General features: G+C 40.7%; 1 protein-coding gene across 10 annotated transcripts in view; it reads right to left on the reverse strand.

The window, feature by feature from the left end:
- The window catches only part of NBEA (neurobeachin), an 862398-nt gene that overhangs the window by 541813 nt on the left and 296209 nt on the right, over positions 1–24376 (reverse strand). For all 10 annotated transcript variants that reach the window (XM_075061639.1, XM_075061640.1, XM_075061634.1 and 7 more), the window contains exons 19-22: positions 2660–2741; positions 2334–2457; positions 1727–1919; positions 438–1457 (exon numbers count right to left, since the gene is read on the reverse strand). In XM_075061639.1, the coding sequence (XP_074917740.1) occupies positions 438–1457; positions 1727–1919; positions 2334–2457; positions 2660–2741 (1419 nt within the window). The remainder of the gene's footprint in view (positions 1–437; positions 1458–1726; positions 1920–2333; positions 2458–2659; positions 2742–24376) is intronic.

A 24376-nucleotide genomic window follows, 5' to 3' on the forward strand; every position in this document is an offset into this window, starting at 1 on the left:
TGAGAGAAGTGGATCCAATAAAACTATTATCTCACGCACCTTGCTTAAATAAAATACAAACATTTCTAGCCTTAAAAACGGAAAAAAAGAATTTAGATGCATACAATAAACTTCTATAATTATTAGTCACATTGCCCACAGGAAATAAATCATGTGGGCTAATAATATAATCTCCAGTAAAAATTTTAAAGTGATATTCCATAATTGCAATGAGTGAGATTTTCTTATTGTAAAATAACATCATGAAACATGGACCAACCATTTTGAAAATAAAAATGTTTGCAAGACATTTGACATGATGCTAAAGAGAATACCTTTAAAAGTTGGCCACAGCTGTGATTAGATTAATTAGATATACTTTTGTGATTAGATTAATTATCCTGTAATCAAATACATATATGTCACATACTGATATAATTATAGCACCTCTAACTTACTTGGGTTGTAGTAGTTGTCTGGATCTTCCTTATCTCCTTCCCTGCTTCTTTACCATCATCAGATCTTTCAGTATCTGATATTATACTTCCTGCATCAACATTAGGTAGACTTTTGCTACCAGAAGACTCTGTCTCCAGGGTTGTAGCTGTCATTTCAGCATATTCTAATCCTTTGGATGATGAACCCAATGCTCTTTCAGAAAGGTTGCTCATTCCATCTGAAGTTGTATGAATCTTGAACTCCTTATCCTCTATTATACTTGAAGTACATGTTATATCTACACTACCAGTCATGTGAGCAAGCAATCCAAGATCATCATTCACACCAAGATGCATTTGAGTCTCTTGTACATTTGGAATAGTAATGTGATTACTGGAAAGTTCAGGGAGAAGTTTCTCTTCTTGGCTGGGTATTTTATCAAAAAGAAATGAGGTATTGTTAGTAGAAGGTTCATCTTTCTCATCAGCCAGTGTTATCAAAGGCCCATTATCCTTCTCTTCGCTTTTCTTAATGATATCAACATTACCATGGACGTTGTTTTGGAGTTTCTCAACAGCAGCACAATATACGTTATCTAAAAGGGATTCAACTTCCACGAGGGCACCATTCTCTCCAGTTACCAGAGTCTCTGGTGATAAATCCATATCATCAAGCTTTACTTCTGTGGCTTCTACCTTTTCAGCTTTTATATCAACTAATAGATCATGAACCTCAACATGTACACCCCCTCCTGGTCTATCTGAACTTCCAAGCACTTCATCTGACACCTTTGTAGCCATGAGCAAATCCCTGGTATCTGTGCTGACAGGGTAATCTCTTTCACTTTCTGGGCTTTGGCTTTGTGAAAGGTCTTCTATCTCTCGAATTTCCAGTCCACCTTTTGCTCCTGTCGTCTGAGATGAAAGGCCCGAGATAGTGCTCACATTCCCCTTTTTCCCTTTTTTTATGTTCTCTTCCTCTTGCCTTTGATATTCTTCATACATTTTTGCTAAATACTCCTTGTGAGCTTCATAGGTGACCTTAAATGGAACATGACAGATCATAATTTCAGAGTAAATATATACTTTGTCAATTTGGGGGCAGGAAATCAATAGTATAATTAATGTATAGTTCATTAAACATTTCACAACAAAGAACTTATACTAATAAAGAAAAATGCTAACCTATCATGTCCTATGTTATCCACAAGATGGCACTATATCACTTTACATTGTATCTACTGTATTATTGGCCCATTTGGCTTAGGGAGATACTGGGATCAACAGAAACTCCAGAAACTAAGTCTTACCTTGGAATGTGCTATAGAAAGAGTATCCACCCAGACCCTCCAGCCTCCCCATTCATATTTTATTGCATGATACAAGAGAATACGGAAGATGTTGTAGACCATCTCTGTGATTTTCTGTTCTTCAGAATTCTTAGGGTTAATATATCCCAGAGAAAACATCCAGTCCTGCCACACCGAACACTGAAGTAAACATCTAAAGTAAAATAATTAGATCAAAATATATTCAAATGAAATTCAACTTTTTTTTTTTCATTTTTTAAATTCAGATGAGTAAAACAGGAGAGAGACTATTTAAATTGTTTTTATCCTATGAGCTTAAATGTAATCTTAATAGATCACTGATTTTTATTTTAAATTCAGGATCTTAAAATGCTGTTAAGTAAAGCATTGTGAACAAAACAAAAATATCTATCACTGATTTAAAATTAACTACTGGATGTTCATACCATTTGACCATACCATAACCACATATTTATTACACATTATGTAAAACTGCACAATATAATACTCAAGACTTATCCAAAATTTCTTGTATATTAACTACATTGAGTGTGGCAACAGGTAACCTATTTCTGTTACTGGGAGAAATAACATTTGATTTACATACCTTCTGTTTTCACGACTATTACTGAAAAGTTTTATCATATCAGATAAAAACAAACGCCGAACTTCCATCAGCTCTGCACTTGGTGTGGAATTTTTTAACAATGTTGCCACCACTTTAAGAATCACTGTAAAAGAGCAAATGTGTCACATAACACATTTTCAAATCCCATTCAAAAACCACCTGCTGAAATCATAAAAGTATTGAATAAAAGGCAATTTCCTTTGAAGTACTCAATATATTAACTGTTCTTGCAATGTGAAATAAAACTGTCTTAAAAAACAACCTCTTGCCATTAATTTGAAACAAACATAAAATAATATCCTTACTTGGATTCTGAATTTTCACTGTAGAATCTGGCTCTGGATGTGGTTTATGAACAACTTGAGTACATACTTGTTCTGTCAAAATCTAAAACAAACCAATTATTTATTTACCACCTATTCATATCATAGAATAAACTTCAAATTGCTATTTGATCTTATTGTGCTGTGATTTATTATGAACAATGCGTGTGTTAGGCCTTGATACAAAAAATGCTTTAGTAAAATAATAATATTGCTGCAACAATGCAAAGGAAGAAACAGATTTTAATTACAAACCAATCTTAAATGAAAGGACTCAAGTTTTCATTTAATATATTAACAAATAAATGTACTCTGGGCAGCTATGAACATTTTAAAATCATTTTTAAATGTCAAAGCACCCTCTCTCTTCTGGTTCCAATCCACCTTAATATCTAGATTATTTTTATTAGAGTTTAGTATCACCTCAGAATATTTTGCTGTAAAACTGTCAAAAATTCACGTATTTCCTCTACAGATATGTATCTCATATGTGAACATTTTGTAAATGAAATCTTGGCTGACTTTTGTGTAACAGTATTATTCTGAATATATAGATCTGTTCAAACTATATGCTGCCAAAAAACTGTATGGTTTCAGGTACTGATTCAAACCCTTATATCGTGAGGAAGGTCAAGGCAGGTCCATGACTGGACAGGTGAAAGACCTAGTATTCAGCCCATCTCCAAAATTCCAAGTAGTTCCTACTGAAGTAATAATTATCTGCTATCTTCTGGGAAAGGCTGGGGACACCAACTTCAATAGGAACTGTTGGTTGCTCAGCACTTTTGAAAATCAGGCCACTTATTAAGGTGCCTAAATATGGACTGAACAGCCTGACTTTTGAGATCCATTTTTTAAAAATCTTCTCATATTCTTATGCCAGGGTGTTAGACGACAAAGTGGTAGAAATGCCTGCAGCTAGTTTACCCTAGAGAATACATTGTTGGCACCTCCTGTAAGGTGAGCAAGAAATTTCCTACCACAGACAAGGTTAAGAAATGGTTAAAATAGTAGTCCATGACCAATAGCAGCCTCTCCCAGAAGACACTTAAGCATAAATAAAGGGCAGGTAGAAGCCTTAGCCTGTGGGGAATATAGGGGTTGAAAGTAAGTGTTGGTCAAGTATCTTTTTAGTTGTGAAAAACTTGTCATTTCATAACAAAACAATCACATTTCCCACTTTGTTTACCATTGTGTGGCCTTTGGGGGTTTCATATGAATATAAAACTTTGAGCAAAACTCATAAATTTTGGACATCAGTAAATAAAACCCATCAGGTTTTCTTCAGTGAAACTGTACAAAGAATTATTCAGTTGGTTTTATTCTGTTCTAATTATACAGACCTACATACAGAAGCTGAAAATATATAAACTAAATTAAAGAAAGTCACAGTTAATAGACATTTATATACAGCTACACAGCATATGGCTCAATACACAAAGAACCCTGTCAAGAATCTAAAAACTTTCAGCATCAGTATTAAATTAATGATGCTTGGTGAACCTGTGTGATGAACTTTGAATGGCTAAGGTACAAATCTCAATTGGAAAAACTGACTTGAGTCTACAGAACCATGATGCTGGTTAAATAAACTAGTTTTATTATTTACATTTAAGATTCATTATGGAACAGTGGTAAGAAATGTAAAAAAATATTTTTACAGTTGGTAATAAGGACACAAACCAAACCAAAATAAAAGCCAAAAACAAAACAAAAAACTACCCTTGATGAACTTCAGAAGGGCTTTGGTTTATGTTATTCAAGAAAAACATTAAGTATTTTCTTTATCTAACAAAAGGTCTCTCTGGAACTGTACTGAAGTCATGGGAAATATTCTCTACTATAATCAAAGTTTGATGATATTAACAGCTAAATTGGTTATTTGGAGTGTAGGAAATATATTTTACTTTTGTAACGAAGAATGTAGCTTCTTGCCCTCTTTTAAGTGTTAGTGATTTGTTAACTATTATGTAGTTTTACTAGTTTGAATTGTACATATCTTTCACCCACATGTAGTTATACTTCAAAGTCTGTTAAGTGACTTCAAAATTCAAATGCAGTAAAGCACTTTGAGGTCCTTCATAAACTTAACATATGGCAAAAGCAAAAAGAAAAGCAGTATATTCAATAGATTTTACAGAGGTACAGAGCATGAAATGTTGCTCAAACTTTTGAAAAAACTTATCTCAGGGCACATCTTTCTAAAAATATCTGGATTGATCACGCAAAAAAAAAAAAAAAAGTCAGACCTGCATTACATCCCCTATGAGGGTATGTGCACAAGTACATATATAATTAAGATTCAGCATATAATCACAGTTATTGTGTACAAAATGAAAAGTGAGCTGTGCAGCTGATTATTTGTATGCACTTACAAATTAAAGCCAAGTCCAGCAAAGCCATAAACACATGGTAACTTTAAAAGATGTATTTTTACCAAAAATATCTTTTATTCAGACTATTTATAGTGATATAGAGCTCACAGATCAACCCCTCTGTGTATCAAAAATGAAATAAAAATAATCTCCTCAACTATGTAGCATCCAGGAACTAAAGAGAAATTAAATACCACTGAGGTTGAATAAACTAATAGTCAACTAAAATTTCTCTGTCAACTAGAATAATAATAATACTTGCACGATGTCAAAACTTTTTCAGCAGCTACCCAACTGCCCCCTTTTCTCTCCTGTCAATCAAACTACTGGTCCTGAATCAATGCTGCATCATTTGCCAGAATACAGACACCCCCATACGAAGTCATATTAACTTCAAGTTTTGATGGAAAACACTCTTCCAGCTTTGTCAAAGTTGTTTTCACCTAATATTTAAATCATATTAGGGTGGACAGAAATCAGATTTTTTGGATAATTTTTTTTGAGGGAAAAAATCTATCTAAAGATAATTTTAATTAAGATACATTATACCTCAAAGATATCTCATCATGGAATAGGGACTATAAATTCTAATTCTATAGTATGAGACAATATATTCATGTAATGTTTAAGAAAAGTTTTGTAAATTAGTTCCAATAGTTCATGGATTAGACACCCAATCTTAAGGGGTTCCAGAGGCTTCTGTATAGATTATTTAGGTTAATCTTTCTCTCTATCCAATGGGACTCAGATCTCAGTCTAGAAGATATCATCAGAGATGCTTAGTTTTGCAGTTCTCAAACTGTGGATTTGTGTCTCCAGAGACAACATGCTTGTTAACAGCAAAAATGTTTTAAAATAAATATATAGAGAGAGAGAGGTGAGGAAAAACAGACCTCAGCCCTATTGTCCCTCTGCAAATTTGAGTATACAGAGTTGATCCCTTTCCTCTCTCTAAACGTGAAAAGTTTCAAAAAGTTCAGTGAATAGAAGATTGTTGGGGGTGGAATAGATCTGGACAAGGAGAAGAAGTCTGGAGATAAATGTGAGAACGGAGGGACAGACAGTAGAAACAGAAGTGAAACTGTTTGACCAGCATATTCCAAAAGTCTTGAGGTCTGAGTGTAGCCTTCATTGATTTGAGATCTATCGTATCATTCTCTCACTAGAAGGGAAAACCTATAAAGGCAGCAGGCTGTAAAAGAGACCCAGTTTGGGAATATTTTAAAGAAGTTCCTCTACCTGTGGGCAAGACAGGCATGCGTGCAAAATACAAACAGTGCAACAAAGAAATGCAACGCCTGGTTGACCAAATGAAAGTGTTCCTTCTCAGGAGGAAGCTGCATTGAAGACGATGAAAGGAACACGTCTGAACATCCAGGCTTGTCAGGTTGGTAAACGTTTTTATTTCATACTTCTTTCTTAAGGACTGCCTGTCTTCTTTCTGGACTATTCTTGAATTCTCATGTTTGAGCAAAAAATATAGCCGTGATTTGTGATAAATAAATAGTTGAAATAGGCAGATCTTCCTTTTACAATTTCACCTTTAAAGTAAATTCAATGAGTGTACTAAATGAGCAGTATGGTAATAATAACTAAATAACTGCATTGACTTTTTTTTTTTTTTTTTTTAAAGGAGAATCCATCCTCAGCATACAGGATTCTGAAGACTATCCACCTTCAAGATCACCATTATTTTATATAGTTTCAGAGTTATCTGCCAACGATAGTGTTTCAGTCACATCATGTATGTCACATAGCCACAGTATATCACCTGTAGCAAAAAGAAAAAAATAAAACCTCCATCATCCAGAAACCACCATATATAAATTTGTGATAAGAACCAGCAGATTCCAAAAAGAGGTAACTGATGAAAAAATTGCCTGTTTTTTGTATGTAACAAACTCTCCTTTCCATATGATTGAGAACCCACACTTCATTAACATGGTTCAGTCAGTCAGTCATTAAGACCAGGATACAGTGCACCCAACAGAGCAGATAGTACATGAAAATTTCTGGATAAAATGTATGAAAGAGAAATTGAGCAGTGTGCAAAAGGTCTAGAGGGTGAAATTGTTAACCCGAGTCTTGATGGGGTGAGCAATGTCCACAACGATCCTGTTGTATGTGCTTCTGTGACAACAGAAGAAGGGAATGTCTTCCTTACAGAAACAACTGATACATCAGGAAATGCACACACAGCAGAATACTTACAAGTAGCAGCAGTACAAGCTATAACAAATTGTGGAGAAAAAAATTCAAATGTCTAGTACACACCTTGGTCACAGACAGTGCTGCAAATGTATCCAAGGTGAGAAGAAAATATTTACAAGAGAGAGAGTCCCAAGCTAATAACACAGTTGCAATGTTCATTTGATACACCTCCTAGCCAAAGACTTCAGTGTTCCAGAAATAAAGGTTAATGTTGCTGAAATTGCAAAATACTTCTGCAACAACCACTTTGCAGCAGGTGCTCTGAAAAAAGTGGGAGGAACCAAGCTAACTCTCTCACAAGATGTGTGATGGAACTCAGTAGTGGACTGTTTTGAGGACTATATCAAGAGCTGGCCTAATCTGATGTCAGTTTGTGAACAAAATCGTGAAAAAAATAGACGGCATTATCACAGCCAAAGTTCTCAGCATTGGGCTTAAGAGAAATGTTGAACACATGCGAGTACCCTGCAGCCTATTTCTGTAGCCTTGAACAAAATGCAGTGAAATAGCTGTTTTATTGTTGACACTGATGAAACTTGGAAGGAACTGAGTGGGATCTTAAAAAGAGAAATATGCAATGACAGAGTTAAATTACAAGCATTAAAGAAACGAATGAGACAAGCACTATTTCTGCTCATTTTCTTGCAAATATTCTCAATGCTCAATACCAGGGTCAAATCTTAACTGCTGAAGAGGAGGAGTTGGCTATGACATGGACATCCAGCAATCATCTCTCCATAATGTCAACTGTAATAAACTTCAGAGCTAAGGGTGAACCATTCAAGAAATATGTTTGCTGATGATGTTTTAAAGAAAGTTCACACCAGAGACTGGTGAAGTCACTTAAGCACTTGATTCAGAGACTGTTCAAGTGATACATCCACTGTTTAACAGCAGTAGCTTCTTCTGCCTGTAGAAAGAATATTTTCTTCCTTGGAGCTAATTCGTTCCAGAATGATGAATTGTTTGGAAACTGAAGAAGCGGAAAGATGTTTTCTTTTCTAGATATGAACAACAGGAAAATGAAGGTAAGAGACCAGAAGTTAGCTGCAGAAGCATATTTTAAGTATTTTCAATGTTGACCTGGCTGACAGTCAATTTAATATTTTGTTTTTAAAAAATATTTCATGTAACTATTTTAGTAAAAACAACAATTTAATAAAAACAAACTTGTTTTCAAAAGTCTGAATGCATAACTAAATTCAAAAAAATCATATGCTTCTTTGTGACAAAGTATATAGGTTTGCTGTTTGAAGAAAAAAAGTCCATGTTGTTACATTGTGTTTTAGTTAAATAAAACAATTCTCGTGTGTGTCCTGTGCTGGTGATGAATTAACCTGTGACTGGAGTCGATTCACCTCCCAATGACTTTATAAATATCTGCTTCAATTACCTTTGGTAAATGAAATAACCAAACAATCATTCATTTTCTAATATAGCTGTAAAACTAATCTGAAAAGTTTACAAAATAAATCACTGTTTAAAAATGTACAGTGTGTGCCTTCTAAAAATGAAACCTACATCTATCTCTGAGTTGTGAAGAATATGTATTAAGGTTATAATAACCAACAAGAATGCACTTTTCTGTAGAAATCCATGGTTAAAGAGAGTCTTCCTGACTAGTAATTTAAATCAAATCCACTGTGAATCATATCCATAAACTATCGTAAGTGTTTCTTAAAAGTGGGCTCTATCCTAGATCAAGAGAAAGGCACAATCACATGACTTAGGATACATCTACACTGGAGTTGGGATCATGCTTCCCAACTTGGGAGACAGTCACATGCTAGCTCTGCTTGGGCTAGCATACTAAAAATAGTATTGTAGGCAGAGGTAGCATGGGCAGCTGCTTGGGTTAGTCACCTAAGTACAAATGCACCCTAGGTATCTATATTGATGGCCCCAAGCCACTGCACATGCTATCCCTGGCTACACTACTGTTTTTAGCAGGCTAGCTCAAGCAGAGCTCACACTTAAAAAAACCCACCTAGGATAGTTTAAGGACATGATTAAATATTAGGTGAGAACTTTGATATAAGACACAGCTGGAAGAGTTTTGCAACACAAATTGGTACAGTGTAGTTCAGTGCCGATGCAGTGTAGACAGCCATATTGTGCAGACAGAGTCCTATGATTCTTCATCATGAGGAAGACAGGATCCCTTTCCTATTCTATAACTTGTTCCTATGCTGAGATGACAAATTATTTTGTACTGGGGCAACAACAGACACCAGTTACAAAGTTGTGTATGTGTATATCATCGGTGGTATAATGCATCTTATTCTGCATGTAAAAACAAACCACAAATTCAAAGACATTAATGCATGATTCATTATAAACCCAGAACTTTTGTCCTTTGGAAGTTAATGCCACCAAAGTAGCTTGAAATACCAATGCATCTAGAAGTTGATGTACTCAAAGTCACCTGAAATATTCAAGACCAACATATAAACCTGACTTGCTCAAAATCACTGCTGGCTGGACTGGGATACTCTTTAGAAAGAAACTTCATGAACTTCTACTAAGCAGCCACAGCTGCTACAGAAGCATATTCATCAGTAAAGTGGGGCAGATCACCTCAAGCTCTGTCTATGCTAAGAATTAAAGGCATGATTTCTACACATATTTGTTCTAGCCCTCATCTGAGCTAGTGCAATAAAGACAGTAGTGTAGCTCCATAGCACAGGCAGGAGGGCATGAGTTAACTGCCTAGCCTACAAACCCGCCTGAACCCCATGAGTATGTAATTGGGAGAGTTAGGCCATGCCATCCCTGCTGCTGCCCATACTACCATGGGTCCACTACTATGTTTAGCATGGTAGTTCAGATGACAGCTAGTGTGTAAGTATGTGTACTTGAGCTGGGAATCACACCCCTAGCTCATACTGTAGATGTTGCCTAAAATATCCAATATGACGCTTCAAATGACAGTACCTCAGTCACTCATACTAACAAATCAGGGATCCCACTCTCCTCACAACCTCTCACCCCCACCCTTCAGTTCCTCAGTGTGTTGACTTATCCACTTGAAGAAAAACAACTTGAAAAGGCACCCTAAAGATACTCATATCTAGTTAAATCTCCAAAATAAGAGATTTAAAATCTGCCTCCCAAGTTAATGCAGGGCCAAATTAAGAGAAAAATCAGTCACTATTCACCCTTTCCTAACTATTATTCTTCTAGATGTGTTGCATGCGTCCATCACATTGTAGGTGTATGTTCAATTTTCCCTAGTGTTAGTTGGAGGAGTGGCCCCACCCATCTCAGGCTCCTCCTGCTTAGATAGGAGGGTATAAAGGGCAGAGCCACTGCACCTCTCCTTTAGTTCCCTCCCACCAAAAGCCCAATGAGAAGGAAGGTGGGTTGCAATCTCTCTCAAAGAACAACAGGATGAATAACTGAAAGGATGAATAACTGCTTTGAATGAGTGATTGCATATGTCTATTATACTGTGGGTGACTCCGAAGGTGTTATTAAAGGAAGTGGGGCTCAGAGTCTCATTGCAAGAGGGACTATAGGACTACTTTCTCATTAAGTGCATACAGTCTGGTAAACATGCAGACAGATGACTATGTCACTGCTCTGCAGATGTCCATGATAGGGACATGTCCCACGAATGCTGCAGAGGCTGAATGCACTGTCTCCTTGAGCACGCTGTCAGCTTCTCAGGATGCGCTGTGCTTTTGGCAGTGTAACACAGTGATGCAGTTGGTAATCCATTTTGAACATCACTGTGCTGTAACTGATTGACCTCTAACTCATTCCGCATAAGAAACAAAGATCTGGGAAGATGCCTGGGAAGTCTTTGCCCTGATCAGGTAAAATGCTAAAGGTCAACACACATCCAAAATGTGCAGGTTTTGTTCATCCTTGTAAGCATGCATTTTGGGAGAAGAACCAGCAAGTATATAGACTGATTTAGGTGGAAATCAGATACCATCTTTGACAGAAACTAAGTTGTATCTTGTCTTCATAGAAAATGGTGTTTGGAGGATCAATTTCAAGGGCATTCAGTTCACCTACTCTCCTAGCCCAGGAGATGGCTACCAAGAAGGCCACCTTTGCTGAGAGGTGCAGAAATGAACAAAATGCTAAAGGCTTAAATGGAGGCCCCACAAGAGCAGACAAAACTTCAAGTCCCAAGGTGGCACCCTATCGCGAAAAGGTGGAAACAGTCTATCTAAATCTTTGATGAACCTGGTCACAATAAGGTTGGTAAAAACAGTTCTACCATCAATTCAAGTATGAAGCGCTGAGACTGCAGTCAGAGGCACCTTAATGGAGATGAGTGTTACACATGACTCCTACAAATACAAAACATACTCATAACTTGATTAAAAAATTCTGTATTAAAAGATGTTATGGGCAGGGGCCCAGGCAGAGAAGCACTTCCATTTACACTAAGGTAAGTAGTTCTAGTGAAAGGTTTCCTACTATTAAGGATGCATACAGTGTTGTAGCCATGTTGATCTGAGGATATTAGAGAGAAAGTGGGTGAAGTAATATCTTTTATTAGATCAACTTCTGTTGGTGAGAGAGAAGCTTTTGTGCTACACAGAGCTTTTCTGTCTTGAAAGCTCATCTCTCTCACCAACAGAAGTTGGTCTAATAAATGATATTACCTCACCCATCTTATGTCTCTACTATTCAAGATGATGTTCTGGACTGCCACTGAACTGTGTGCCTCTTCTGTATTTAACCACTGATGAACTGAACCATGAGGTACAACACCTGAGAATTCAGGTGCAGCACATGCCTGTGATTCTGAATTATCAGGTCTCTGATTAGTGGTAAGAGCAAGAGTTCCCAATTGAATAGGTTGGATTAACATAGTTGCCTCGGCCAGGCACGAGCTATGAAGATCATTTTACCTCGATTTTGGTTCAGATTGAAAATGACCTTGGGAATTAGAGGTACTGGTGGATATGAATACAGCAGGTCCTTGTCCCAGAAAATAGTGAAGCTGAAACAGCAGTGTTGAGAGACCATTTGTGGTCTAAGCTGAAGGATCTGCTCAAGTGGTCCACCAGGCCATCTCAAACATCCAGAAACTAAGATGCCCTGGGAACGATCAAGCTCCATATGCACAAGTTCCAGAATTTGTTCCACACTGTCTTGACCTAGTGTCCTAATTTGTTCATGCAGAACACTGCTATGGTGTTGCTGGTGAGCACATGTGCAGTCTGGCCCTGAATGTGAGGCAGGAACTGCTCACAGCATATTGCGTGCTGTAGTAGGATGAGGCCTTGAAACATAAACCCTTGTATCAGAGACCCGGTATGAGGCCTGAACTAAAGTAATGGTCAAGACAAGACTTTGTTAACATAAAGCAAAGTTAAACTGTGAGCCAGAGGCAGGCCCTGCTCACAGAAGCTGGCAAGAAGGCAGCTGATGTTGCAAAAATGCACATACCTAAAAGGTCCCGGACACTAGAGATTTAAACATGTGCCAGGATGGTAACAAGAACACTCCAATTCTTGCACATTCCACACCTAACAAGGAACAGGCTGACCCATACTAAAGATGGGCAAAAGGGTAATATGATAGATAGAGTTGTTGGTTCGAACCAACATGTACCGGGAGAGAGGCAGCACCCTCACACATAGAGGGGTTGTACCTCAATATGTCAGGAGTAATATGTGACTTGTTTGTACCTGTGTATAAGAATTCACCCTTGAATGGATGTCTTTGTCTGGCCTAGTGGTAAGTCCCACCACTGACTGAGTCGGTCCATTGTCAGGGAGCACAAATGTACTAGCAGAACTGTAGACATCTGATACAGGGAGTTAGAGACTGTTTCGTTTGGCAATAAACCTGGCCGGGTATCTTCATACCTTATTGGAGTCTGTGGTTGTCATAATCAGATAGTTAACGGTTAATGCCTCTTTTACCTGTAAAGGGTTAAGAAGTTCACCTAGCCTAGATGACAAGAGGAACCTGACCAGAGGAACCAATGGGGAAACAAGATGTTCCCAAAGGAAGGAGGGAAGTTTTCCTTTGTTTAGTTTTTCAGTTTCAGCCAAAGTGAAAAAGATCAAGGAACCAGCCTCTTAGCAGAGTAGTATGTTTTAAAAAGGGATAAATAGGCTTATGTTTATTTTCTTTGTAACTTGTCTTGGTACCATTAAGGGAATTATCAAAACTGGGTATTTGGGTATTTTTTGTGTAACCAAATTTGTGCCCAGGGGAACCTCCTCTGTGTTTTGAATCTGTTGTCTGAGAGAATAGCTGGTATGCTAATCTCTCCCAGAGGGTTTTCTTTTTACCTTTCTTTTCTTTAATTAAAAGCCTTTTTCTTAATACCTGATTAATTTTTCCTTGTTTTTAGATCCAAGGGGATTGGATCTGGACTCACCAGGAATTGCTGGGGGAAAGGAGGGGGGGATGGTTAAATTCTCCTTGTGTTAAGATCTAAGGGATTGGATCAGTGTTCACCAGGAACTTGGTGAAAAAGTCTCTCAAGGCTACCCTGGGAGGGGAAGGTTTTGGGAGGAAAGGGGGTGTTCCAGACAGAGGATCTAGATGGTGGCAGCGATACCAGATCTAAGCTGGTAATTAAGCTTAAAAGTGTCCATGAAGGTCCCCACATCTGTACCCTAAAGTTCAGAGTGGGGAAGGAACTTTGACATGGTGAGCAGCAGTGAGGGATTTTTAGGAACCAAAAGCCAGATTTTTTTTCCTCCTTTGAGATGCTGGGAAAGCAGTGAAGGAGAGATACCCTGAAAGCAAACAGATAAAGGTTTTTCTAACAAGGCTCTGTTAGAAAGGATTTCCAGCTGGGCTTAGCTGGAGGGTAATTAACAGTTTGCAAAAGACAAGTTACAAATCAGTTTTTCCGGTCTCTTCTCATTCTGAGAAGTCCAGTTAAAAGCTGTGGGTTTTGGTTTTTTTTACCTTGCAAACCAAGATAGCTCAGGCAGAGCAGGGAAACATGTCAAGCAAAGGAAAAAAAAACCATATTACAGGAGCTGGACTAGCCAAACTCCGGGCTGAGGACAGCCAAAAGGAACATACCAGACAGATGGCCAGAGATGAGGCTGCCCACAAAAGAGCTATGGAGGAGAAAGAAAAAGAGATGGAGAAAAAGAAAGAGAAGAGAAAGCCAAAGAGGCTGACCACCAGAGGGCTATGGAGATCCAGAGGGAGGCCCACAAGCATGCTCTGGAATTAGCAAGGGCTAAGTAGGAGTTACCAGACAACCCTAACAACCCTTCTCCAGGTACTGCTTTCCATCCCAGAAAATTCCCCACCTAAAAGGCAGGTGATGATACTGAGGCCTTCTTAGAAAATTTCAAAAGGGCCTGCCATGGGTAGAGCATCTCTACAGACCAGTACATGATAGAGCTGAGACCACAGCTCAGTGGACTCTTAGCAGAGGTGGCGGCTGAAATGCCTAAGGAACACATGAACAATTATAAAATTTTTCATAACAAGGCAAGAATCAGAATGGGACTAACACCTGAGCATGCCCGTTGGCGGTTCAGAGCCCTAAGGTGGAAACCAGATGTGTCATTTACCCGACATGCCTACCACATTGGAAAGAATTGGGATGCCTGGATATCAGGAGCAAGTGCTAAATCTCTGGAAGAGCTGTCCTTCCTAATGGAAATGGAGCAGTTCTTAGAGGATGTTCCTGAGGAAATAGGAAGATACACATCCTAGATGGGAAGCCCAAAACTGTAATCGAGGCGAGGGAGATTGGAGCCAAATGGGTGGAAGTGGCAGAAAAGAAAAAGCAGTTGAAGCGAATATCAGAGGGGGCAAACCGAAACTAAACCCTATTACCGGGGGCAAGCCAAGGCCCCACCTACAACCCAAGGAAAGCCTCAGACACCTTATTGTCCCACCTCACCAGTCTCCAGCAACCCACCTCGGCCCAGTGATCAGTCAAGCTGGGCCATGTTTTAAATGTAATGAACTGGGACACATAAAGGCCCACTGCCCCAAGAACTCCAACCAATTACAGTTCATTACACCACAATCACACCAAAGATCCCCAGGTACAGATTCCTCTCAAATACCCTTGGAGCAAAGGGAAGACTTGAGAGTGGGAGGAAAGAAGGTTATCGTGTGGAGAGACACTGGGCACAAGTGTCAGCTATCCACCAATCCTTAGTGGACCCCAAATTCATCAACCCAGAGGCCCAAGTGACAATTCACCCATTCATATCAAAATCTTTAAACTTGCCTACAGCTGAGTTGCCTGTGCAGTAAAAGGGCTGGTCAGGAATGTGGACTTTTGCAGTCTATGACAATTATCCCATTCCCGTGCTACTGGGGGAAGTCTTGGCCAACCACGTGAAGCTGGCCAAGAGGGTGGGAATGGTTACACGCAGCCAGGCCAAGCAAGCTTCCACATCCATCCCTGTTCCTGAGCCATCCACCAGGGCCCCATCTGTGTTACCAGAGACCCAGACAGAGGTGGTAGAACGATCTTCTACCCATGAATGCTACAACCATAGTGAATCCAGTTCCAGAACCGGCAAAGCAACCAGCACCAGAACCGTTGCCAGCACTGACTCCAGCGCTTGCAAACCCATCTACAACTCCAACGCCAGAGCGCACCAGCGGGCCTGAATTGGCAGAAGCAGCAGACAACCCTACCCAAGAGGCTCAGACAGAGTCTGAAATATCACAGAGTGCACCAGCGAAGAGCGGTTCACAATCAACGAAAACAACCCCATCATCTACATCGCTTCCAGAGGGACCAAGCCCAAGTCCACAGTCCAAGGACGAACTGATGTCTCCAGCATCAAGGGAACAGTTCCAGGCTGAGCAGGAAGCAGATGACAGCCTTCAGAAAGCTTGGGTGGCAGCACGGAGCACTCAACCGCCTCTCAGCTCTTCTAACCAATCCCGGTTTGTTGTAGAACAAGGAGACTCTTTCTGGAGGACACCAGGAAGACTGGCGACCTCAAAGACATTTGGTAGTTCCAACTAAGTACCAGGTAAAGCTCTTGAACTTATCACTTGATCATCCTAGTGGTCATTCTGGGGTGAACAGAACCAAGGACCAGTTGGGGAAATCTTTCCACTGGGAGGAAATGGGCAAGGATGTTGCTAATTATGTCCTGTCTTGTGAGGTGTGCCAACAAGTGGGAAAGCCCCAAGACCAGGTCAAAGCCCCTCTCCAGCCACTTCCATAATTGAGGTCCCATTTCAGCGAGTAGCTGTGGATATTCTGGGTCCTTTCCCAAAAAAAGACCCCCCCAGAGGAAAGCAGTACATACTGACTTTCATGGATTTTGCTACCCGATGGCCGGAAGCAGTAGCTCTAAGCAACACCAGGGCTAAAACTGTGTGTGCCAGGCCTTAGCAGACATTTTTGCCAGGGTAGGTTGCCCTCCGACATCCTTACAGATTCGGGAACTAATTTCCTGGCAGGGACCATGAAAAATCTGTGGGAAGCTCATGGGGTGAATCACTTGGTTGCCACCCTTACCACCATCAAACCAATGGCCTGGTGGAGAGGTTTAATGGAACTTTGGGGGCCATGATACGTAAATTCGTAAATGAACACTCCAATGATTGGGACCTAGTGTTGCAGCAGTTGCTTTTTGCCTACAGGGCTGTACCACATCCCAGTTTAGGGTTTTCACCATTCGAACTTGTGTATGGCCACGAGGTTAAGGGGCCATTACAGTTTGGTGAAGCAGCAATGGGAGGGGTTTATGCCTTCTCCAGGAACTAACATTCTAGACTTTGTAAGCAACCTACAAAGCACCCTCTGACACTCTTTAGTCCTTGCTAAAGAAAACCTAAAGGATGCTCAGGAAGAGCAAAAGGCCTGGTATGATAAACATACCAGAGGATGCTCCTTCAAAGTAGGGGACCAGGTTACGGTCTTAAAGGTGCTACAGGCCCATAAGATGGAAGTGTCATGGGAAGGGCCATTCATGGTCCAAAAGTGCCTGGGAGCTGTTAATTATAGCATTCCCCACCTCAACCCTAAAGCCTAAAATGTACCATGTTAATTCTCTAAAGCCCTTGTATTCTAGAGAATTAAAGATTAGTCAGTTTACAGCCCAGGGAGGAGATGACGCTAAGCGGCCTGAAGGTGTCTACTACGAAGGAAAAAGTGACAGTGGCATGGAAGAGGTAAACTTCTCCGCGACCCTTGGACATCTGCAGCGACAGCAGATCAAGGAGCTGTGCACTAGCTTTGCTCCAATGTTCTCAGCCACCTCAGGACAGACTGAATGGGCATACCCCTCTAACACAGGTAATGCTCACCCAATTAGAACCCCACCCTACTGGGTGTCTCCTCATGCACAAGCTGCTATAGAATGGGAGATCCAAAGCATGCTACAGATGGGTATAATCCGACCCTCTAACAGTGCATGGACATCTCCAGTGGTTCTAGTTCCCAAACCAGATGGGGAAATACGCTTTTGCATGGACTACCATAAGCTAAATGCTGTAATTCGTCCCGACAACTATCCGATGCCATGCACCAATGAGCTATTGAAGAAACTGGGACATGCCCAGTTCATCTCTACATTACACTTAACTAAGGGGTACTGGCAAGTACTGCTAAATGAACCCGCCAAGAAAAGGTCACCCTTCGTCACCCATGCAGGGGTATATGAATTTAATGTGCTTCCTTTCAGGCTGCAAAATACACCCACCACCTTCCAAAGACTTGTAGATGGTCTGTTAGCAGGATTGGGAGAATCTGCAGTTGCCTACCTCAATGATGTGGGCTTTTTTCCTAATTCAGGGGCAGAACACCTGGAGCACCTAGCAAACAGTCTTTGAGCGCATCAGGCAGGCAGAACTAACTGTTAAGGCTAAAAAGTGTCAAAAAGGCCAAAACAGAGTGACTTACCTTGAACACCAGGTGGGTCAAGGAATGATAAATCCCCTACAGGCCAAGGTGGATGCTATCAAAAAGTGACCTGTCCCAAAGTCAAAGAAACAGGTCCAATCCTTCTTAGGCTTGGGCCGGATATTTACAAGCATTTGGTACCACACTAACAGCCAAATCGTTTGCCACCACTAACCACGAGGCTGGACAAAAAAACACAGCCAAATGCAGCTACGTGGACCTGAATTGAGTGTCAGAACCAGCTTAAGGCGACACTCATGTCTGACCCTGTGCTAAGGGCCCCAGACTTTGACAAACCATTCCTAGTAACCACAGATGCATCTGAGCGTGGTGCAGGAGCAGTTTTAATGCAAGAAGGATCGGATCAAGAATTCCATCCTGTCGTGTTTCTCAGCAGGAAACTGAGAGGGAAAGCCACTGGTCAATCAGTGAAAAAGAATGCTACGCCATTGTTCATGCCCTAAAAAAGCTACGCCCATACGTTTGGGGACGGCGTTTCCAGCTACAAACCGACCATGCTGCACTAACGTGGCTTCATACTGCCAACGGAAACAACAAAAAACATCAATGAAGTTTAGCTCTCCAAAATTTTAATTTTAAAATTCAACACATTTCAGGAGCTTCTAACAAAGTAGCTAATGCACTCTCCCGTAAAAGTTTCCTAAAGTTAACTGGTTAAAATTGTCCTTAAGATGTAAAAAAATCTTGTAGTTTTACATAATTAGTAGTATATGTAAAGGTGCATGTGTTTTATTAATCTGTTTATTCTAAGGTTCGAGGAAAAAATCACCACCAGTGTGGTTTAACACTGTCTGAAATTTGGGGGGCGTGTCATAAACAGATAGTTAAGGGTTAATGCCTCTTACCTGTAAAGGTTTAAGAAGTTCACCTAGCCTAGCTGACATCTGACCAAAGGAACCAATGGGGAAACAAGATGTTTCCAAAGGAAGGAGGAAAGTTTTCCTTTGTTTAGTTTTTCAGTTTCAGCCAAAGTGAAAAAGATCAAGGAACCAGCCTCTTAGCAGAGTAGTATGTTTTAAAAAGGAATAAATAGGTTTATGTTTATTTTCTTTGTAACTTGTCTTGGTACCATTAAGGGAATTATCAAAACTGGGTATTTGGGTATTTTTTGTGTAACTAAATTTGTGCCCAGGGGAACCTCCTCCGTGTTTTACATCTGTTGTCTGTAAGAGTAGCTGGTATGCTAATCTCTCCCAGAAGGTTGTCTTTTTACCTTTTTTTTCTTTAATTAAAAGCCTTTTTCTTAATACCTGATTAATTTTTCCTTGTTTTTAGATCCAAGAGGATTGGATCTGGACTCACCAGGAATTGGTGGGGGAAAGGAGGGGAGATGGTTAAATTCTCCTTGTGTTAAGATCCAAGGGGTTGGATCCGTGTTCACCAGAAACTTGGTGAGAAAGTCTCTCAAGGCTACCCTGGGAGGGGAAGGTTTTGGGAGGAAAGGGGGTGTTCCAGATGGAGGATCTAGATGGTGGCAGCGATACCAAATTTAAACTGGTAATTAAGCTTAGAAGTGTCCATGCAGGTTCCCACATCTGTACCCTAAAGTTCAAAGTGGGGAAGAAACCTTAACAATGGTCATTGGGGGTTCTCTCAGGGTCTGCTGTGCCAGCAATCTGCAGAGCCAGGGCAGCACACAGAATACACACAACTGACTTTATCACTGAACAAAGCAGAGCACCACACTAGTGACATCTGACAAGATATGCAACTTAGGAACATGTATGTGTAAATGGGTCTCATGGACAGGCTGAGCCTGAAGATTTTCCATGTTTGCTCCCCACCCACCCCATGGCTGAAGTATGTGTTACCAAAGTAAAAGAAGGGGAGGTAGAAAGAAGGTGACTCCCCCCCACACACTCACGTTGTCTTGGCTCATCCACCAGTTCAGAGATCCCAACATTCTGTCCAGGATGTATACTAGCTAGTCAAGTTGGTGAATATGAGGATGACAGACTGACTTCAGCCAAGCTTGCACTGCCCTGAGGTGCAACTTGGAATAAGGGATCACATGCAGTTGTGAGATCTAGAAGCCTAAGGCAATTCCTCTCGGTGGCTGGTGACTGATCCTTGAGTGACATACACAGTGTACAAAGATTTTGGCACACCAGCAAAATGTCTAGACCACTATCCGTAATTATTGACAAAGCAGCCAAGACAGTAAGCCTTTAGTGGGCCCGTACAGTAGCCTTAGCAAGATGTCTGGAGGAGAGGGAGTCAAGGGGGAAGCTGGCCCTGGGTCCTTCCTGATAAGATCTCTGTTTAAATTGCTGAGTTATGTATTTTAGAAAAACAGGAAGGTTATCTATATCTGCCCTTTGGGATATGTTTCTCAGGGTCCTCAAAACATGCAGGCTCTGTAAAAACCCATCTGTCTAATTCAGGTGTTCTCAAACTGGGGGTCGGGACAAGCTGTCAACCTCCATCCCAAACTCCAGCATTTATAATCATGTTAAAAATACAAAAAAGTGTTTTTAATTTATAAGGAGAGTCACACTCAGAGGCTTGCTATGTGAAAAGGGTCACCAGTACAAAAGTTTGAGAACCACTAGTCTAACTAATGGCTTGAGAAAGCCTCTTCCTTAAACTTAGAAATGGTTTGCTAAAGGTTTTTTTTTTATTGATATGTTATTGTTACACTAACCCAAATAAATAAGAAGCAGAAGTATGGGGTAGGTGGACTCTTCAGTGACACTTCATAGACAGCTTAAGGTCCCCAAAAGCAGCTGCCAGACTGGCCAATTGGACAGCTGTCATTGTACCAGTCAAAGACCACTCCAGACTTCAGTAATTATTAATTTTGGGGTGTTTCAGTAACCTGTTGTGGACATGTGTAAGTGCTTGAGACTAAAATAAACTGCAGCTTTAAGTGAAAGCACTCTCGTATTGTACTGATTGTGCTAGCCACCTACTGGTCGGACAGCCATGTCTCCATGATTTATTCCCTGCCACCACCTCACCAAGAGTAATAGTTACAAAGATCTTTGGGTTTTAAGAGTCATGGTAACAAGAGGTCCTACATAGCATGCAGCCTGGCAAGAGGAAGAAAAGTCCTGGCAGAGGTCTAGACTAGGACCATTCCAATTAACTCTATTATTTCTAGAGGAGATAACATTGATGTCTCTTCGTTTACATTCAGGGCCAGGTTGCTCAACAGTTAGATAGTCTGACAGACAGTGGACTTTACTTGGTGCCCAGAACAACCCCAAACCAACCAAGCATCCAGGCAAGAGTACACCTGAACATCTACCTAGCAGGGGTAGGCTGCAATTACTACCATGCACTTGGTGAAAAGCCTCAGTGACAACAACAAACCAAAGGGCAGAACTGTGAATATTAATGATCCTCTCCCCTTCCATGCACATTAGAAATCTCCTGTGACCAGGGTGGTTTGCCAAATCGAAAGTAGGCATCCTACAAATTGAATTCAGCTTAACAGTCTCCTGAATCAAGGGGAGGAATAATAGGAGCAAGGGGCACCATATGGAACTTTAGATTTTTTATGTATCTGTTTAGACTCCAAAGGTCTAGGATGGGTCAGACTCCTCTGGCTTTGGTTATTAGAAAGTATCGGGGTTAGGGGGATCCCTGCCCTGAAGAAAAGGTGGCGCTTCTTCAGCTTCCAAAGAACCTAAAGTCTGCACTCCTTGAATTAGTACACACTCGAGAATGGTCCCTGAAAATGGACTGGAAAGTGGCATGGGAGTAGAGGACAGAACCCACTTGTTTGAGGTGACAGCCAGCAGGGTATGTGATAAGCTTCTTCCTGAAGGGAGTAGAAGGGCCAGATGATCTGGCAAGTTAAGCCTGCTGTCCTGAACACAGGAATCAAACAGGGGCTTTTGAGACTTGAGGTTGCTGGATCATGTGACTAAGGATATGCGAGCCAGAGGCTTCCTGCTCCAAGAGTTTTGCTTGCACGCAGAATGGTCAGGCTATCTATAGAACTACAATTGCTGTTTTCACTGATATTGAGGATGATATTTTGTCCTCTTTGTATTCTGGGCGTACAGACCTAACAACTTCAAGGCTGCTCTAGAGTTCTATAGTGTGCATAACGCCTCATCCATTTTGGATGAGAATAAGGCACAGTCCTTTAAAGGGACGTTCTCAATCATTGTACTTCTGCAGCTATCCCTGATGACTGCAACCAGGAAGAATGGTGCACAGTTACTCTTGTCACCATAGGCTTGGTCACAGAACCTGCTGCATCTAAACAAGCCTGTAGAGATGATCAAGAGACCAGATTTTCCATAGCAAGAGACTGGAATGGTTCCCGAGAGCCTTCTGGCAATTTATTTGCCAACTGAGACATTGTCTCACAATTAAAATAGTCATAACGAGCCAATGGAGCCTGATGATTGACTGTAAGAGGGAAATTCATTGTGGAATAAATCTTCCCCCAATAGATCTTGGTTTTTTGCATCCTTTTCTATGGGGATAACCTTGTCCCTGGCCTCGATGATATCTGCAATTTACTACAGCTAATAGTGAGCCTGGAACAGAATGTAATTAAAACTGCTCAAAACCTTGGGATGGAAGCTGGTGTTTGCAATCCATTCATTTATCCACCAGTGGAACAGACGAAAGGGCTTGCCACAGGATCTTAATAGGCCACATAATGGCTTTACTTATAGGTAGGACTACCTTTACAATCATAGTTGGATGCAAAACTATTCTTGTATTCTCCTCCACCATCTCTACTTGTATTCTTCTGAGGAGCTCTTGGTAGACTTTAAATTTTCTGGTACCACTGAGGACAATTCCAGTTCCAGATCCTCTTCCTAAAGTCAAGGCAGTGTGACACTGGGAGGAGTCTTCAGAGTCTGGAACTGTGAGCATGAAAGGCTTCGTAACTAATGGAATCATGCAAAGATATGGAGTCATTACCAGAGGTCTGAAGACAGACACAGAGAAGGCAGATGAATGTATTAACAGGCCTAAGACTGACTATAGCAGACGATACTAGAGCCTACAAGTGTGGCACCTGTGACTGTGCCAGAACCGCTTTTTCACCCTGAATCAATGGTGATGGCAGCACCAAATGGCATAATATGTCTCTCACTGCCATACAGGACTCCACAATTGTTGACACCAGTCAGTGATGGCTGATGTACTGTCATAGCCAAAGAAGTAGCTGGTCTTGATGGTCCCCGGGGGTCAATGCTTCAGGTCTATGGATGTCAGTGAGAGCCGGTACCAGGGAGCATCCAGCCAAAGACACACTTTACCCTTGGTACCAGATTGCCCTTCTGTAGGAAGTCCTATACCATGAACCTCAAAGAACCTGATAACTTTTTCTTGCATTTTTGAGACATGGATTGTTCTGTGTCTTAGGTCTTGAAAGAGCAATACTGACAATGGAGATCTCCCAAGACTTCTCTCCATTGGCAATGCCAGAGGAGCATACCCAGAAGGAGCTGTAAATGAGCTCTCTCACCATGACCAAGAGGGTTTGGATGCCAGACAAAGAGCCACTTCCATAACAATATATGGAATATATGGAAAGTTGAGGTGCTCCTCTCTCAGCTTTTTCATTCTGCTTTTTAAGCCCCAACAGACTGAGCACCTGTCTCTTAGATGATCTTCAGTGCAGCACGTTAGGCAGCCCAAATGAGGGTCACTGGCAGACATTGGCTTTCAACAACCAGAATCAGGCTTGAAACCCGGAGACTTTGGTATAGGCTCCACCAGTACTAGGCAAGGCCCGGAGGCCCACCTGATTAGAAGAATGAAGAAAATTTTAAACAAATTAAAAAGTAGAAAGAAAAAAAAGTCCAATGTATGAAGAACAGTGCCACTAGACAAAAAGTAAGCTGAAGTACCCACAACTTTGTTCTGAATGCTCCAGCTACTGACCACAAACAGTAAGAAGCAACTGAAGGAAGAGTGGGGACGCTTTGCCCTTTATGTCTTTCTCCCTGAACACAAGGAGGCAGGGATGGATGAAGCCACTCCTATAGGTACTGCTAGGGACGACTCTCCAGCACTGGTACATGAGACATCCCCACAAAGCATAACGGACACATACAATCACTCAAAGAAGAAAATAAAGCTTAAATAGCAGTATTTACATATCCTCTTTGTTTTGAGAATTCATAACATATTTGGGAAGATACCACTCTTAAAGCAATCAGTTCACTAATGACCCAAATTCTATCTCAAAACATGGCAAGCCCATTTGTTAACCAGTAATGAAGCTTGTTCCGTTATAAATATTTAATATCTTTGTTTACATAGAATCCTTTTATCACCACCAATCAT

Source organism: Chelonoidis abingdonii, chromosome 1, assembly GCF_003597395.2.
Source record: "Chelonoidis abingdonii isolate Lonesome George chromosome 1, CheloAbing_2.0, whole genome shotgun sequence".
NCBI classification, from domain to species: Eukaryota; Metazoa; Chordata; order Testudines; family Testudinidae; genus Chelonoidis; species Chelonoidis abingdonii.